This window comes from Euleptes europaea, chromosome 4 (genome assembly GCF_029931775.1).
Source record: "Euleptes europaea isolate rEulEur1 chromosome 4, rEulEur1.hap1, whole genome shotgun sequence".
Lineage (NCBI taxonomy): Eukaryota > Metazoa > Chordata > Lepidosauria > Squamata > Sphaerodactylidae > Euleptes > Euleptes europaea.
The window spans coordinates 49,474,551-49,494,348 of record NC_079315.1 but is presented as its reverse complement, the minus strand read 5'-3'; the positions used below and the strand labels follow the sequence as shown (position 1 = coordinate 49,494,348).

The window sequence follows — 19,798 nt, the reverse complement described above, 5'->3', positions numbered from 1 at the left end:
GATGCTTGCAACGATGGCAGTAGTTCCTCCTAGTCCTTGCCTGCCCACCTACCAGGCAGGCGGGAGCTGCAGCTATGCACAAGTGCAGAGAGGTTTGTGGGAGGGGGATTAACCCCCCCCATCAAATTTGGGTAAATTTTAGATTATTCTGCAAACCTGGGGGGGGGGGGCAAGTTTGCTGGAATATTTTCCAGCTTTCCATCTGGCCCTGATCCATGGATTTAAGTATTCACAGATTAGAATCTATTATGATACTGTGTGTTTCAGTTTGCATTCCCGTTTCAGTTAGAACAAAACACTAGAGCATGTTACATGTTGTGTTTCTTTTTCCTTCTGCTCAGCAAATGAATTGTTGCCACCTCCCTTATAATATTGCAGTTCTGCATTCCCTGAAATACCATTTCTAAGGACTAGGGATACTATGCAGGGTACTGCAGAGAGAAAGGGAATCCACATAAATCACATCCTCTACATGAAATGTACTTCCACTTGTGCAAAGGGGGGTTAACTCCAACCAAATGGTTTATTACAGATGTTTTGAAACTTTATTTGTGCTGTGGCAACTAAGAGGTTTTTTTGCAGTGACTATAGGCAGGCCAATGCTATTTTTTTATATAATATCTGTATCTTATAGTACAATCCTAGAGTTACTTGGCTGGTTTTTCTGAGAGCCAAAAGTGGCATGCATGCTAGCTGTATTCTTCCCCATATCAGCCATCTCAAGTCACCTATCAGTCAGAGCGCCAAAGCTTTGCAAGTACTGAGTACTTTACAGTTGAATCCAAGTATAATATAGTAAACCTTTTTTTTGTAAAAGACTTGTAAGTGAATTGTTCAAGGCAACCCCACAAAGCAGACTCCACGCAGTTGAACAAACTGCTTTAGAAACTCTGTGTTCAAATACAGTTTGTTGTGTGGCTGTCTTGAAGCAGATATTCAAAGCTCAACTGAATGGGCTGAACAAGATTTGCACTCCTTTGAATGCTGTGCTTTGTAAATATTTCTTAGAAGATCAAATAAAACAGCTGATGCTACCTAATTCCTATTTTTCCCTGAACTGTATGAAGAGTATCCTTCCTAGTGCGGCTAACTATGTATTTTAACATGTGTCCTTTTACACTGGTCAGCTATTCTGAGCTGTGGCTATGTATCTTCCACACATCCTTTAATTTAGAAAAGTTCCATAAAATTCATGAATTATTATCATGTATCCTAATTTCATAGCATGCTATTCTTTGATAGCAAAATGTTTTAATGCATATTCTAGATAAGTGTTGAAGAAGATGGAAGTGACAACTTAATGCCATTTTGTTTTCTTTACTTTTCAAAAATACCCATGGTCTTAATTCTTTAGTATGTGCGTGTGTCTTTTGATACGAAGCCGGATCTTCTTCTACACTTGATGACTAAGGAATGGCAACTTGAGCTACCCAAGCTTCTCATCTCCGTGCATGGAGGTCTCCAGAATTTTGAACTTCAGCCAAAGCTCAAGCAAGTTTTTGGGAAAGGTCTCATCAAAGCTGCCATGACTACTGGGGCGTGGATATTTACTGGAGGAGTAAACACAGGTGACTGCAACTTGGTGGAGGAGGTCCTACAACTACTGTGATGCAGAAAGCCTTACTTTATTCTACATGTCAATGTTTTTGTTCATTTAAGTGAAGAAAAAATTCTGTGATAATACCTAACTGGAAGCTCAGTTAGAAAAATTAGATAATTTACCTACTTGTTGCATTTATACCCTGGTTTCTTTAAGGAGCTTAGAGTGGCATATATAACATTTCCAGGTGGCCTTCCATCCTGGCACTAACTAGACCCATTTCTCTTTAGCTTTAATACCTAATGTTTTCAGTAACCTTTACACCATGCTAAATGGATAGAAATGGGTACTAGCTTGGGAAACCAGAAGGTCACAAAACTGAGTCTGGTATTACAACAACTGAAGCAAACATCTGTCAACTGAAACTGGCAGACTGAAGGGAGTCAAGGGGTTTTGTAATAAAGATAATTTAGTAAAGTAAAAAAAGTACTTCCAATTGCAGTTTTAGAAGGGAAATATATAGCTTTAATGCTGTAAACACATTCCAGCATGACTGGAGTGGGTATCTCTGCATAGACAAAAGTGCTCTTATCATTGTCCCACACGGTCACAGCATTTACTAGAAAAAAGGTCACTGTAGGGCTTAAAAGATTCCTGTTTTCCTGTCCCCCTTTGCCCTTCCTCAGTGCTTTCATGCTGGGCCATGATGGGGAATCTCATGTTTTTTGACTGAGCAGATTGGTCATGCTTGGTGGTGACTTAGGATTTGTACACGGATACCTGTTTCTCTTAACAGTTTGGTGCAGTAGCTACCTCTGCCCATATGGACATGCACCAAAGGAGAGGAAGACTTGGCTATGCCTCAGGTGAATTCTGTTCATACCCAGGCACTTTTTCCGGTGCAAAAGGGTTGAGCCCCAAAATTCGTTCCTTTTCCCCTTACCATTATATTTCTAAACAGGTTTTTAAGACACTTTTTTCATGCCTGAATCCTCCATTCTGAAAAATATGTAGATAAAAACACATGTAGTTTCCACTTGTGATGTAGCAGGTGCTTCACTATAATTAGTGTCATGGAGAGGCTACATTTCCTTTCCAACACTTGCTATGTATTGCTGCATGCTTTTCAGGGCAGTTTTAGATAAAGTTTTAACAGTTTTCCAGTAAATCAGACTCTCTCTGTCTCAGATCTCTTCCTCTAGACCAAGATACAGAGAAGTAGCTGTTAGAGAACTAGATAAACTTGCAGATCCCATATTATACTCAGAGCTTTGATATACAAACCATAGATAAGTACAATGGCTGGCTTTCTGTTACCTGAAATCCCATAATGTTCTCCAGTTGCATTTGAGTTTCCTTGTCTCAAAATCCGAACATTTTAGCACAGAAAATACCAGAAAAGCCAAATACTGCTTCCCCAGTATTATTATTTTTATTTTCTTAGAGTTCGTTTTTTTGCCATATGCAAGGGCATAACAATATGGGAGAATGTGTTCCTGTTTTAATGGCTGTAGTAAACTGTCTCCAAAATATCTGTACTGAGAGTGGGGGATAGAAATGCTTTAAAGAAATAATTAAACTACACACACATATATTTTGTGTGTTTTCATTTTCAGGAGTTATTCGACATGTTGGTGATGCCCTGAAAGACCACGCCTCCAAATCTAGAGGGAAGATCTGCACAATTGGTATAGCTCCCTGGGGAATTGTAGAAAACCAAGAGGATTTGGTTGGCAAAGATGTAAGTCTCTGGCTTCTCTGTAGCATAAAGTCTTCCCAACAGATTCTGGATTGTTTGAGTTATTCAAAATTACTCAGGTTGAAGTCACACTGTATTTATTTGTCTGTTTACATAGCACCTTCAAAGTTTACAAAATACAAGAAGACAGATTTATTTATTTAGAGAAATTTTCCTGCCCCATGGAGCCTATAATCTAAAGATTTTGTCAAAAGGGAACTGAGGGAGAGAAAGGAGGGTCGGTACAGGTGAAAAGGAGGATAATATATTTCATTCCATTCATGGGTTTATTTCCATAGAAAAGAGAGGATGCTAAACACTGTGTGGGAAAGGTGGGTATCAGGAGGGATTTGAAAGCAATAATAGTGCAGTCCTAAACCAAGATATATTCTTCTAAGCCTAATGATTTCAATGCACTTGCAAAGGTTCTTTCTCTTCCTTAGAAGCAAGGAAGGAATGCTCTGTTCCACTGGTGGAAGTGCCTTCTCCCAGTAGAGAATGATATTTGGATCCAACCCATTGAGTGTGAGACAGCGATGAAACTTGGAATTATCAGCTCCCAAAAACCATGCAATATACATGTAAATGAAGCAATCACATTTAATGTAAACAAAACAGTACATCAAGAAACCAGGTCAACAAGATAACATTTGAATACCTAACCAATCCAACAAAGCAGCAAACCCATAAATAAACCAACAAAACAAAACATTATATTTCAAAGATAATAGTCTAGCTCTGCCCTTCTATTTGTCTCACTTTTTCTCAAGCAGTGTGTTTTGACTTAGCATGTGTGTTTAGAATGCTATTGTGACCATTTCAAGGCTGTAATTTTTGGATTGTGGCTTTGGATACCATGATACATTTTTATTCAAGCAGCCCAAATGAAAGCACAGACCTAGAAGCTGGTATCTGAAGAAGTAAGCTGGGACTCAAAAAATTTCATTCCCTGCCAGAAATGTTGTTAGTCTTTAAGGTGCTACTGGACTCTTGCTCTTTTCTACTGCTACAGACAGACTAACATGGCTACCCATCATGGTCTAGAAGCTGGAGTTAGTTAAGAGCATGCATATAGAGATCCAAACTGGTTAATTTGCTTATTACTTTCTATATTAAATCTATGCCATGCCTACTCTGTCCTGTCATCAGAAATCTAAGCAACCTGCTTATTTGGACAAAATCCAAATCTCAGGTTTATACTCTCACCACTTCACAGTTCTTAAAGACAGTCCCAGAGCCCTTTCTTAAAACCGTGGTTTAGAAGTCTGAGAAGGTCTTTTCTTCCATAGAAACTCAAACAGTTGCTGTTTCATTGTTTTCACTGTCAATTGAAGGTCACTGTGCACAATGTTCAAATTATTTTTTGTTTCTTACATGACCTCAATTTGAATGCAGACATTCAAAATCAGCTCACTACTGGCAGTACTAACAGCTCCAAAACAGGATTCTGTGGATAAACCCTTATGTCCATCACAAGATTCTGGAAATCAAAGGCTTTTTAGGCTATCACTTTATAGTACAACTAATCTTCAGTTGTTGCTCATTTATTGTGCAGGATCTGACTAGTGGGGCCATTGCTGTCTGGAATAAAGTTATGTGAGTCACAGGCACTTATTGGACATTGTCCACGATATCAATGATATACAGTGCCCCACCCATCCATGTCTGTACAATGTTGTCATTCTAATGCCATATTCAACTTGCAAAGAGGAAGATATGCATGGAAGGTAAAATTTCTAAGGTTCTCCCTCACACACTCATACCTGCTTCCAGTTTCAGCACTTTAGCGAGATTTGCTGCCTGAGGGCAAGAGTGATAAAAGGATGCCTCATACTTCCCTGTGAATCTACTCATTTTCAGTTCCATTTTCTACATTTAACCTTCTCAGAAGTACATTTGAGTTACTTTTAAGAAGCATTATATTGCATGCATCGTTAATCTGATAAACAGAATCTCATAACTTAATATTGAAAGAGTACTCTGGTAAAAAATATCCCTTCACTTTGTTTCTCACACCTGACCCTTAAAACACAATGGGGTAAAACTTCATTGTGAGACAAAGAATGTGTACGCCATTGACTTGTGATATTTTTTCCCCAGACATAATAAATTACTATAATAAATTACTTACGAATGAAATTACTTTTGTCACAAGTAACATCATCTTGCAATACCAGGCAGTACAGCTGCAGAGATTTTACCAGTTATAAACGTGTCCTTTTCAGACCTGCTTATTTTCTCTGTCTAGCAAATGCTTAAGTGATTTTTTCTGTGCTCTGTGTGATAGACTATATAACAACAGATGAAAACAGACACTTTAAGTACTGACACTTTAAAAACAAAAGGAAGATGTTGCTAGGTTTGGAATTTCAACAAAGTGATCTTGTTTGCAAACAGTTGCTTTTGAGACAGCTATATTTTGTTTTGATAACAACACAAAAACGAACGCTACATTGTGGAGGTGGGGCAGGGAGGTTAACAGGTTTGTTTTCTGTTTCCTACTAAGATTTTCTCGTTACAGTAGAAAGAGTAACAAAAAGATGTACAAATCTGTGAAGCAAAAAGGAGAATATTGTTTCCTGGAACATCAGTACTGTTTTGAGTTCCTTTCATTTCAAATGCTATTGAAATCTTTTACAAAGCCATTGTAACATTTTCCTAGTAATTATTCTTGTAAAAAAAAGTATTGCATAGCCAGAATGCCTGCATGGAAACAAATGCATGCATGATCAACATATGTTCCAATATAAATATGTTAATCAAAGATATTATAAACGCAGGGCCAACTTTATAGAAATCTCTCCTCAATTGCTGCAGAGGTAATACCATGCATATGGCAAACTAACCACACATTATACTTTCTCTAGGGATCAAGAGAAGTATAAAGAGATGCGTTCTGGAATTCTGTGCTTTGGGCCTGATTCAGACCAGGACCATGGCACACCGGGAGAGGGGACTTAGAATGCACTGCACTGTTCTCCTGAACTGAAGTGGCCTTGAGGAACTGTTGTTTGCCCCATTTGGGAAACATAATGTGTACTGCATCAATACACAAGGAGCCCATGTCTAGAAAATGGCGCTGAGGGAGGTCTAAAACCCCTCTCCCCATGCACTGCAGTCCAAACCCAAATTAGTTTGTGCATGTCTCGGTAGCACAGAACTCCAGAACAGCTCTCTTGACCTGACTCAGAGACATCCCCAGGGAAAACATCATTTGTAGGTAGGCCATAAGGACTGCAGTATACAGTACTTTGACCATGAGTTAGATTGAGGTTTCCCTAACCTGAGTTGCTTTCTCTGCAGCCCCATGGCTGCTGTGGAGAACATCAAGAACTGAAGAGCCTGATTCAGATTGGGAGTGCAAAAGCATACACTTCCTCAAATAATAAGAACCTAGTGTTTGCCACAACTACCACATTTTCAAAAATATTCAAAAATATGGCCTATGGTTGCAGCAATATATTTTACTTTTTTTCTTCTGTGCTGTGTTGTGGAATCCTGCTCTCATCCAGCCCATTGCTTCGACCAGTAGGTCAGAACCCTCAACTTTGTCACACTCACTGGGTGGTGAGCCCCTATACAACTGCTTGTGTTTGCTGCTATTATACCATGCTGAAAGGACCAGCAGCATGGCAAGACAAGTTCACGTAGTGGCAAGCACAGGCAGAGACTCCAGCTCCTCCTCCTGCCACATAGCTGTGATGTCACATGATTATGATGATATGTTTTGTCAAATGCTTGATGTGTTTCATCATTAGGGTTGCCAAGTGCCCAGTGGTGGCGGGTAAAATCCCGCCAATCCACTGGGCTGCCTGCGCAAAGCACCTACGTCACTTCAGGGTTTACTTGGAAGCGACCCGGACACTCTAGCAACCTCTGCAGAAACCATAGAGTTTTGGCAGGGATTGATAGAGCATCCGCGTCACTTCCGAGTAAACCCCGAAGTGACATTGGCATGTCACGTGGGACGCGTGCACTCATCATGCCAGGCATGCACGCCTGTCGCACGCTGCAGCAATTTACTGAAAAGCTCCCGCCAATGGAGCTACGGGACCTGGTAAGCCTAAAGGTGGATCCTGGGTCTGGAAAGGTAGAAGGCCACAGGGCTAGACTACCTTTATCAGAAATCCCATGCTATTTCTCATTATTGTTACATTCTCTTTTTTCGTCTCTGATGCAGGTAGTCCGGCCATACCAAACGATGTCCAATCCAATGAGTAAACTGACAGTACTTAACAGCATGCACTCTCATTTTATTTTGGCTGATAATGGGACTACGGGCAAATATGGTGCAGAAGTGAAACTTCGCAGGCAGTTGGAAAAGCACATTTCACTTCAGAAGATAAATACAAGTAAGCTGATCATTCTGTTCCTTTTCTTAACTGCATAATTATACAATGATAAAGAAAAAATTATAGATGTTAGTGGTGTGTGGAGAAATTGTCAAATGCCTTGTCTGTATCTTCTCCTTCTACTACCAATATTGTGTGCCACTAAACAGAAGTAGGTGTTGGGAGGTGTACACAGTTGAGCAACATGGTTCTTTACTAGGGTTGCCAGGTCCCTCTTTGCCACCGGTGAGAGGTTTTTGGGGCGGAGCTTGAGGAGGGCAGGGTTTGGGGAAGGGAGAGACTTCAATGCCATAGAGGCCAATGGCCAAAGTGGCCATATTCTCCAAGTGAACTGATCTCTATTGGCTGGAGATCAGTTGTAATAGCAGGAGATCTCCAGCTAGTACCTGGAGGTTGCCACCCTATATTTTACAGCCAGTATTCCAGGCTGTATATGCAGATATCAGGAAATTGCTCTAGTCAGTAATTTGACTGTGTGTATAGTGTTTGCATTGGCACATAGTGATACACAACCAAATCATTATGAGGTACAGGTTGCATTAATGGGTCAGCACACTGGCATATATCAATAAACAGCAGATTCCAGTAATGATTTTAAACCATGATTAGCTCTCAAATGATTCACACACATATTAATGGATCTGGTGAACCTATTCTCCAAATTCTGCACAACCCCCAGACCAGTGGGGGCAGGAACACATTTAGCAGGGTAGAGAAGAAAGAAGAGGCTACTATTTGTATGTAATGCCTGGAAGAAATTCAGTAGAGTGGTTTGGAATGATGTAGAAGAAGGCAAAATAGACTTCAGGCAAGTAATGCAGAGTACAGTGAAGAAACTCACTGTTCAAAGAGTATTATGGATATGCACAAACTGAAGTGTCTATTATTGCCTTCTCCAACTGCATCTTCTTTTACTACATCAGTCTACTGTGGTCATCTTTATAATGAGGTGACCTTCAGTGGTTGACTCAGGTGGCTGATTCTGGAAGGCGATAATCTCCCATCCTACTCACCACCAGCCAGCCAGCTGCCTCCTCACCTGTCAGCTGCTTCCTCCACCTGAGAGGCAGAGAGACTTCCCCAGGCATCTTTAAAAGCAGCATACCATTTGCAAAATTCATGCAATGTTACTTTTTTCTTACAACAGTTCATGCACCATTTCTGGTTGCCCTTTGCCAGGGCAACCAAATTATAGCTGAACTCTTGCAAGAGGAAGGAAACCCAGTAGGGCTTGTGTGACCTAGCAGGGACAGTGCAGAGGTAAGGAGGTTTATCTCTTCTAGCTCCTGTGTGGGGTGCCCCAGTGGTGATGCACAGACATGGGAGATGTAACAAAACTCCTTGAGTCCACCACTGATGTGGTTCCCCTCAAATTTGGGGAACATTTTTCAGGATGAAGTCACAATGTAGGCCTCCACAGTGAAAACTTCCATCATTGGATCCTGTTAGTGAGTACTTAGGGGGCAACCATGTTTAAAAGGAAGAACGTTGATAGCATAAGTTGTGATTGTCTAATAAATGATGTGGAGAATAGGGTGGGGGGAACCCTGAAAAGGTCTAGGTTTGCATATTCAGGTTTGCACTGAAGATAAGATGCTAAGAGTCAGTGGTTGACCACAGCATAAGGCCCCTGACTGATACTAAATTGCAGGCATAACTGTGTGGGCTTAAATAAAAACACTGCACTAAAGGAGAAGCAACTGAAATAGATGTCTATGTCAAATTACTTCCAACATTTTGACAGCACACAGTTGGAGACAGGATTTTTTAAAAAGTGTTCTGGTGTTTTTTGAAAAGGTAAATCAACAGCCATTCAGATAATAAGCTGCAAATCAATTGAAGATGCCACCTGCTGTCAGCAAGAATTAATGTTTGATTTCTACCAATAATTTCAAACACAGCTGTGCAAGGATTTCTGTATCCAAATTAAAGTGGACTAATAGCAGTATATCATAGTCCAAACAGAAAACAAAGACTGTTTTGGGAGCTTAGCAAAAGTGATATACATTATGGTACATATTTAGAAAAAGAAAGCATTTAAGGAAAAGCTAGCCCATTCTTTTTAGATTATTTTATGAATCCCCAAATTAGTTTAGTATTATGCTCTTACACCATTTGATGATGCTTCACTTTCAGTGAAGATTTTAAAACATATTTGAAAAGATAACCCCTTAATTAAAAGCCTGGGTAAAACTCTTGGTACCTAAAAGAGAGTAAGGTAAATGCCAGGTGAGTCTCAAAGGACAGGGCAATCCACATGTGAGGCACCACAATTGGAAAAGCCCTGTCTCTGGTCACCTCCTGCCTCACTTCTGAAGGCAGACATGGAGAACAAGTTTAACTGGTGGGATGGACGGTATAGGAGGAGGAGGCCTTTTAAGATCCCTGGCCCCAAGCCATTTAGGGCCATAAATGTAAAAACTAGCACTATGAATTGTGCTTGGAAACAGACAGGCAGCCAGTACAGTTCTTTCTACAGTGCACATTTCTTTCCGCCTTCACTTTATAACTGGGGGCTGAATTGCAGTGCCTGCCTCCAATACAGTTCTTTCACCTTTTTACAGCTGCGGCACTATGTGGTACTTCTTTTATGATTTATATTAGATATAGTTAGAATCACATTATTGGCAATAGTCTGTGTTGGCTCTCTATGTTAATTCATATTCCAATACCATTTACCAATCACAAGAGACATCAAGAGGTGATTAACAGCCTGACACACCACATCAACCAAAACTATTACAACATTTCCGATACATTTGTGACATCACTTGCCACTTACTGATGTGTAGTTTTAACTAGGGCTGTTGGGGGGGAAATCAGGAAAATTTGGGTTTGGGTTTAATTGGCCTTTTTTCCTGGGAAAACCCGAATGCTGAATTCCCCTATATCGGTAAAGGTGGTAATTTGGCTTTAAATTCAAGATCCCCGAAAAATTCGGCCATTTAAACCCATTAAACCCATTAAACCCGCTTTCTGCGGCTCCTGGGGGGCATTTTTGCAGATAGAGGTCCCACATTTTCAAGGTAGGTTGAAGGGACTCTCCTTGAAAGAACCCCCAAGTTTGGTTAAGATTGGGTCAGGGGGTCAGATGTTATGGGGCCTGGAAGGGGTCACCCCCTTCGTCCATTAAAACCAATACAAAGGATTTTTAATGCATTCCTATGGAGAAAGGGGGGTGACCCCTTCCAGATCCCATAATGTCGGACCCCCTAACCCAATCTTCACAACACTTGGAGGTTCTTGCAAGAAGAGTCCCTTCAAGCTATCCTGAAAATATGGGACCCCTACCTGCAAAAATGCCCCCCCCAGGAGCTTTGCAAAAAATTCCCATTGCTTATCACTGGTGAGAAAGAACTCATTAGCATTTCCTCCTCTTCACAGCTAGGTGTGAGATCTGGGTCATTGCAATTAAGCTGACAACTTTTTTCTCAGTAATGATAAGCAATGTGAATTTTTTTTTCATAGCTCCTGGGGAGGCATTTTTGCACGTAGAGGTCCCAAATTTTAAGGGTAGCAGAAAGGGACACTCCTTGCAAGAACCCACCAAGTTTGGTGAAGATTGGGTCAGGGGGTCCAGAGTTGTGGGGTCTGAAAGGGGTCACCCCATCCTTCTCCAATGAAATGCATTGGCAAAGTGGCTGTGTTCAGAATCTTTAATGTGATCTTTGCAATGTATTTTTGCAAAGTTCGCCCCGTGCCTCCATAGAGATACAATGTATTTGAAACTACAGGAGTTAGAGCTGAACACTCTTCCATTAGTGCCATACCTAAGGAATGTCCCTGAGGTTAATTATACCAGTTGGATACTAACTCAGTCACCTGCCCTTCCCATTTAAGTCTTATGGGATCTGCAACTGCCTACAAATCCACTTGAAGTCCACATTGTATCTTGCACGGGCCAGTTGGTAAGTGGCAGGTGAGTGACAATGGCAAATGAGCACTTTCAGGTCTGACTATTATTCCAAATTTAGAGATCATAGGAATCAAACTATGGAAGACAATAATTTATTGTTGAGAGTTTGGAATTTTATCCTTCTGGAACATGATAACCAATCTTTTATGAAAGTTGTTACTTGGCAGCCAGTATAAGGTTTCTATATCCAAATTAGCTTAGTTACAGTGGAGAATTTGGCTCATAGACTGCAAAACTGATTTCTTACTGCCCCAACAATTATGATTTATCCTTAAGTCTCCAACAAATAATGCTAGTTGGTTGTTTTGTAATCTATGGGCATTTTTATGATTGCTGGGATAAGATCTCACTGAAGTAATCTTCAGCGGGTCATTTACACCCTGCTCTACAAATGTGTCTCCTATATTATCACCATTACTATCCTTACCTCATGGATTTCTACAGATAGTAAACCTACTGCTGTTTTCAGCCCATTGGTCTTTTTTTTAAAAAAATATATTGTTTTTTTCATTGGTCTTTAAGCCTAATTGGTCTAGTGTTTCATACAGGCTAATCGCTGTCCCAGATATAAGGAGGGTTTGCTTAGTTAACATCTCCAAAATACATGCCTTTTCTGGTTCCCTCAGAGTCCTCAGCTGCTCATGTTTCTCCTCCATTGTTGTATGAAGAGATGGGTTCCTTGTTGTTGTTCTTGCTTCATCATTTGTCATTGCGGTCTCTTGTCGCAGCACTGAATATCCCAGTCCCATTCTTTAAAGAACTAGTCCAATCTCAGTTGTTTCCCAGCCTTGAAATCAGTCTGCTCTGGTGTAGAGTGCTGCTGTTTCTTAGTACTCATCTTGGAAGCTTATGCTCACATCTCTCCCTGCTTCTTATGACTATGACTCTCTCAAGGCCAGAGTATTTTCATAGATGACTGTTATCTTCAAGTATGCTTCACAGAGTCCTGTATAATTAAAAGGACAAAGGGAGATAGCAATAATATTGGAGGAGCTTTAACTAAGGTTGTTGCTCCATCTCCATCTTGAAAACCCTTTTAAGGAGAATCAAACTGGCTTACATTCTCCTTCTCTTCCTCTCCCCACAACAGCCACCTTGTGAAGTAGGTGGGGTTGAGAAAGTTCAGAGTTAACTGTGACTAGCTCACAGTCACCCAGCTGGCTTCATGTATAGGAGTGAGGAAACTAACCCAGTTCACCAGATTAGAGTCTGCCACTCATGTGGAGGAGTGAGGATTCAAACCCAGCTCTCCAGATTAGAGTCCACCTCTCTTAACCACTACACCACGCTGGCTCTTGATCCTAGAACTATCACACCAGCAAATAAATACTGTGGAAGACCAGTTATATGAATCTATCAATGCAAAACACTATTCTACATCAACATTAACTGAAAGGCAGGCATGAGGGTTTCTTTCTGAATTGTAATTCACAGATCCTACTAAGTGGTTGTGAAAAAAATATGATGGAGCTGCTTCTTTTGGAGTCAGGCTATGCAATAAAGAGGAAAGCATGAGGCATATGTAAAAATAATGAAATGTACTGTATTTAGCAACAACAACCTAGATGGAATGACAAATGTGTAGACTGACTAGTTTGGGGTCAAAGTGATAGAACTGTTCAGGGATTAGACCTCTCATCCTTCCAGCCAGACCCCAAAACTGCCTATTTATTCTTCAGCCTGATATTGGTCTCCTCTTTTCTATTCCACAGCCTTTCCCATCCTGTTTTTTAATTCCAAACCTAAAGCTGGGTGCAGCAATTTATTCTCCAGCCAAAACTTATCAGCCTAATCCCTATCTCTAGTGCATGAAGAGGAAAACTTGCCTTAATTCATAACTCATGTGTGAGACAGCAGTCTATATGCCTGAATACTGCTAAACGATTTTGCTCTAGCTGTTTTGTCCCCCCCCCCAATAATTTTAATACTGCTAGGTATACATGTACCCTGAGCGAGGGAAGACCTGTTTCGGCCATCAGGGCAGCGGGTGTCCCCTTGGGGAGAGCTAAAATACGCCTGAGAAAATAATTTTGGATTGATTCTAAACTGATAAGAATATCATTTTTCCAGCCCCATACTTCCACTTCATAAAGGAGATGTGGTACGACCTTGCTTTTGTATAGTTTTAGGACAGGGTCTGTAAGAAAACCTCCCTTGGTGTAGAAAAAATGTAAAATAGACCCCACTATCCTTAATGCAGAGGCCCTAGATGTTGCTAGGTGCACATTCCACTTTAGGGTCCCCTTAAATGTGACTCCAAGGTATTTAAAGGAGCTACACTGCTTGATTGGGTTGCCAAGTATACTCCAAGATGATATTTTGGGCTTTTCCTGAAGACTATGACTTTTGTCTTCTTGTAGTTAATATTAAGGGCCTCTTCCTTACAGTGCATTCCCAGTTGTTGCAGCAACCTTCTCAAGCCAACTTTAGTAAGGGAGATTAAGGCCGTATTGTCCGCATATAATAGGACTGAGATTTTTTGATGTCCGAGTGAGGGTGGAACAAAATGTGGACCTGACAGCTCCTCAACGATATCGTTTATAAACAAATTGAATAACAAGGGGAAGGGCTGTTGAAAAAAAAATTAATTTGGTAAAATTCGGATTCAGCAAAATTCGGCCCGTTTTTATTCGGGAAATGCCGAAGTCTGAACTCCCCCTATTCGGATCCGTGGAATTCAGCATGAAATTCGGCGTTCACTAATAAATTCAGCCGAATCAAGCCATTTAAAGCACATTCGTGGCTCCGGGGGGGGGCATTTTTGGAGGTAGAGGTCCCAAACTTTCTGGGTAGCTTGGAGGGACCCTACTTGCAAGAACCCCCATGTTTGGTAAAGATTGGGTCGGGGGTCCCGAGTTATGGGGTCTGGAAGGGGTCCCCCCATCCGCCCATTGGAATGAATGGGAGCAGGCAATCTAGAGAGCGGCAAATCTAAGGCAAAACCTCCCATTGTTTCTCGTTGGCTATTTATGCACGGGAGGTTTTGCTTTGGATTTTCTGCTTTCTAGATGCACATTTTCCCCAGACAAATTCTCAAAACTCTGCAGGGGGGCTTATTGTTGAGATTTGAGAATTTGGATGGGGGAAATGTGCATCTAGAGAGCGGAAAATCCAAGGCAAAATCTCCCATTGTTGCGGACTGATGAAAGGTGGCGTTGTTTACAATTCGCTCCGCTTTACCTTGGGAGCAAAGCCCCACTTAGGCTCTTACTTCCGAGTAAGCAGGACGGAGGATCAGGACTGCCCGCCCTTTCCTCTACATTTCGCTTCCTCCTGTCACTGCTTCCTCAGCCCTGGGGGCACCCAAAAATAATGAAGACCGAGGTGGGGGGAAGTTGAGGGAGGAGACAACGTGGCTGAGCTGTCACTGTCAGGGGAAAGGAGAAATCCTGAGCAGGGACACCCGCGGGGGGGGGGAGGGGGGAATAAGCAGGATGCTGCATTGACACCACTGGCGCATACACACATGCACGCCCGCTACATGCCATTCTTTTCTCCCCCATCGCGCAAAAGAAGGCAAAAGCTCGGATTCTATGGACTTGGCCCACAGAGACAATCAACCCCCCCCAAGCAGAACAGCCGCCCCCGTGACAAGAAGATGCAAATTCCAAATGAAAGAGAACAACGGGGCAGCCAGAGAGAGAGACTCACCGACCCACACTAACCTCCAGGCGAAGGTGGCAACCAGTGAAAACAGCAAAAAAAAAAAAAAACTAGCGCAGAGGCAATCAATCCCCCCCCAAGCAGAACAGCCCTCCCCCGCGACAAGAAGACGCAAATTCCAAATCAAGGAGAACAACAGGGCAGCCAGAGAGAGACTCACTGATCCACACTGACCTCCAGGCGAAGGTGGCAACCAGTGAAAACAGCAAAAAAACACTAGTGCAGAGGCAATCAACCACCCCCCAGCAGAACAAGCCCCCCTTTGGTTTCCCCCACACACACACACAGAATCCCCCCCCACATACACACACACAGGAAAAAAGTTATAGAGAAAAGCCCCAAAATGGGTCAAACTGTGGATGTCTTCTCTTCCAGCAGAAGCAGGGGTCAGGAAGAGTAATCCAATCTGATTCCAGCAAGCAGCAGCAGGTCACCTTAGCTCAGGATCTCTCACGATCAGCACAGGAGCAGCACAGGAGCAGCAGCAATGGAAGGAATACAGACACACACACACAGATTCTCTGGCCATTTATGCACAGGAGGTTTTGCCTTGGATTTGCTACTCTCTAGATGCACATTTTTCCCGTCTAGATTCTCAAAACTCTGCATAGGAGCTTATTTTTGAATTTGGAGAATTTCGATGGGGGAAATGTGCATCTAGAGAGCGGCAAATCCAAGGCAAAACCTCCCATGCATAAATGGCCTCTCTCTCCCCCCCCCCCAGGCTGCACAGCAACACGGGACGACGCACACACACCCCCACGGGGATCTCTCTCACACACACACAGACACTCTTTCTCTCCCCGGGTCGCGCAGCGGCCGGGCTCATGCACTCATCTGCAACTGATTGGCCAGAAGAAGACCCAGCTTGGCCACCTATTGGCCGCGGGAGAATGCTGATTCGGGGCCCCGAAGTTGTACGAATTTATCTGGTGTCCGCCCGAACTAATCGAGTTCGGCTTGTCGTTTTCCCGCCTTTTTTGACTTTGGTTCTATCCAAACTAGAAACCGCCGAATCGGGGCAAATTTGGCTGTTTTTCAGTTCGGATGAAACCGAATTGACAGTCCCAACAAGGGGGCCAAAACACACCCCTGTTTCACTCCCTTACAGATTGGAATTTTGTTGGTTAAAGAGCCAGTTATACCCACCCTAATTTGGGCATAGATGTCCATATGTAACACATGCAACAAAAAGAGTAGCTGTTTATCAATGTTTTTCCTTAATAATTTTGACCACAGACGGTCCCTATCGATGGAATCAAATGCAGCGGCCAGTTGAGACCACACTTGGAATACTGTGTATAGTTCTGGTAGCCACACCTAAAAGAGGATATTGCAGAGCTTGAGAAGCTGCAGAAAAGAGCAACCAAAATAATCAGAGGACTAGAGCAACTGCCCTATGAGGAGCAGTTAAAATGCTTAGGGCTGTTTAGCTTGGAAAGAAGGTGGTTAAGGGGAGACATAATAGAGGTCTATAAAATTATGCATGGTATGGAGAGAGTGGACAGGGAGAAGCTTTTCTCTATCTCTCATAATACTAAAATGAAGGGGCATCTGCTGAAGCTGGAGGGTGAGAGATTCAAAACAGTTAAAAGGAAGTATTTCTTCACCCAATGCACAGTTAAATTGTGGAACTCCCTTCCCCAAGATGTAGTGATGGCTGCTAACTTGGAAGGCTTTAAGAGGGGAGTGGACATGTTCATGGAAGAGAGGGCTATTCATGTCTACTAGTAAAAATGGATACTAGTCATGAAGCATACCTATTCTCTCCAGAATCAAAGGAGCATGCCTATTATATTAGGTGCTTTGGAACACAGACAGGATAATACTGCTGCAGTTGTCTAGTTTGTGGGCTTCCTAGAGGCACCCGGTTGGCCACTGTGTGGACAGACATCTGGATTTGATGGACCTTGGTCTGATCCAGCATGGCCTTTTTATGTTCTTATATGCTCTATTTTCTGTGGTGTAGGTCCAAAATAGATATATTCATGATAGCAATTTTAAACAGAGATGATTGGATTCCTCCAGTTCCATCCTGTTTAGAGTTTGGTCCTCCTCTACTCCTAAAGATTTGATCCAAAGATATATAAATCTGAATCTGATCCAAAGATATTCTATCAAAATATGTGAACTTTAAGGAGCAGAATTCCAGGTATAAAGAAGGAATGGTCACCCTCCCCCCTTCCCCCTGCTCTACCTCACCAGCTTTCTAAAAACATTTTTTTAACCCACCATGGACGTGGGGGGGGGGGCGGTTCATAGCACAGTCGTGGACTTCCAGGATCCTGTGGTTTAGGGATTATAGCATATATATTCCCCTGACTTCCCTAACCTCCCCTAATGTACACCAAACTTGGGTCTCAATAAAAACTTTTTCTAAGACCTTCAAGCACATTTCTACATTGGTTCTTGTAGGTTACACGGGCTGTGTAACCGTGGTCTTGGAATTTTATTTCCTGACGTTTCGCCAGCAGCTGTGGCAGGCATCTTCAGAGTAGTAACACTGAAGGACAGTGTCTCTCAGTGTCAAGTGTGTAGGAAGAGTCAGAGAGGGGTTGGGTTTGAGTTGAGTACTGTCCTGCAGAAGTAATGTGCTAATCATTGTCCTGTAAGTATCAAGATAATGTACTAATGAGGGTGTGGTATGTTAATATGGAACCATTGTATCCTGAAGTGATCTGTTAATGTGTGTAATCCAAAACTAATCTGCATGGCTATTGTTGACTGTAGCCTTTGCTAGTCTGGAGGTTTTTCAGGGCAGGAAGCCAAGCCTTATTCATTCTTAAACTCTCTTCTTTTCTGTTAAAGTTGTGCTGATGTTTATGAATTTCAATGGCTTCTCTGTGCAATCTGACAAAATAGTTGGTAGAATTGTCCAGTCTTTCAGTGTCTTGGAATAAGACCCTGTGTCCTGTTTGTGTCAGTCCATGTTCAGCCACTGCTGATTTCTCAGGTTGGCCAAGTCTGCAGTATCTTTCATGTTCTTTTATCCTTGTTTGTATGCTGCGTTTTGTGGTCCCGATGTAAACTTCTCCACAGCTGCAAGGTAGACGATATACTCCTGCAGAGGTGAGGGGGTCTCTTTTGTCTTTTGCTGATCGTAGCATTTGTTGTATTTTCTTGGTGGGTTTAAACACTGTTTGTAGGTTATGTTTTTTCAAAAGTTTCTCCATCCTATCAGTGACTCCTTTAATAAATGGCAAGAATACCTTTCCTATGGGAGACTGTTTTTCCTGAGTTTTCTGATTTTTGTTTTGTTTAATGGCCCTTCTGATTTCATTCTTGGAATAGCTGTTTGCTAGCAGTGCATGATTTAAATGATTAGTTTCTTCCTTGAGAAACTGTGGTTCACAGATCCGTCATTGTTTACTGTGAAAGGGAAGTCCCATGTGTTGGGATTTGATTTTATGTGAAGTCCAAAAGAGGGGAACAAAGGAGGGGAGTCAGTTGCAAAATCCAATCTAACTGGATTTTGCCATCAACTCCGATTTTAAAATTAGAGGCAGGGAGATTTTCTGACTTGTTTTATGTGAAATGGGTAGACATCGTTCAGCTGTTTGGAGGTGTAGATTTTTCCAAAACAATTCAACTATACTGTTATGACGTGTCTCTGGTTTAATTTTTGAAAATCCATTCTGTAATGTTTATATTTTCCAGTTCCTATGTTCCTCTATAGAAAGAGACTAAGATGGAACATATTTCATGCATGCTCAGTAGCTGTTGCTACTGGGGATCACAATGTGTATAATAAATCAGTTGGCTTCTGGTAGAGAAGAAAACCCGACCTGAATAAACAGGTCAAGCATTGTTGACCTACCCAGGCGGCTCCGGGGAGAAGAGGGGGTGCCCCCCAGGTCAGTTCAAAGAACTTCACTTGTGTCCTGATGTGTAAGAGGAGTAAGAATTTATGAGGCAATAGTGGATTTAGAAATTGAGGGGTGTGGTTCTCAGTATCTCAAGGGGCATAAACAATTTCATTCTAAGCAGAGTTACACCCTCCTAAGCCCATTGACTTCAGTAGACTCTGGTTAGTTTAACTCTGGTTAGGATGCCACTGAAAAATGTAGCTCTTGATCTCTAGAACCTACCCCAATTATTAGATATCAAAGGCTAGCCAACAGTCATGTAGTTTTCCTATGTGAATTCTAGTCTTTGTTCTCAACAAAGGTAGCTATTATGTTTCTATTTAGAATGGCTGATGGAACACAGTATACCTGCTGAGAAAATAAAGAGAACAAACTGAGCTCTTAAGAAGAAGACTGTTTCTTAAAAACATTTGTGGAGTAAAGAAAAATAAGGGAATTAAATAATCTTGAAATGTATTTGCAACAGTTAAAGCATTGTACAAAAAATAAAAACATATTTGTCTGAAATTGGTTCCTATCAAACTGCCTGATATGTTAGTCCTGATTGGTTTGTACAATATCTGACACCAAAGCTCGAAAGTACTTCACAAATTCATGGACTTTAAAGAGTTAGTTTGATTTTCTTAACTGATAGGCTATTGCGTAACTAAAGCATCCGTGACTGATGTCTATTTGATCTTTTCTTGTGGGGAAAAATCCAAGAAAAGCAGCTCCACAACCTCT

General features: G+C 41.8%; 1 protein-coding gene across 2 annotated transcripts in view; it reads left to right on the top strand.

The window, feature by feature from the left end:
• Positions 1-19,798, top strand: part of TRPM3 (transient receptor potential cation channel subfamily M member 3) — a 315,268-nt gene that overhangs the window by 150,591 nt on the left and 144,879 nt on the right. For both annotated transcript variants that reach the window (XM_056847836.1, XM_056847835.1), the window contains exons 4-6: positions 1,355-1,568; positions 3,157-3,281; positions 7,459-7,630. In XM_056847836.1, coding sequence (XP_056703814.1) covers positions 1,355-1,568; positions 3,157-3,281; positions 7,459-7,630 — 511 coding nt within the window. The remainder of the gene's footprint in view (positions 1-1,354; positions 1,569-3,156; positions 3,282-7,458; positions 7,631-19,798) is intronic.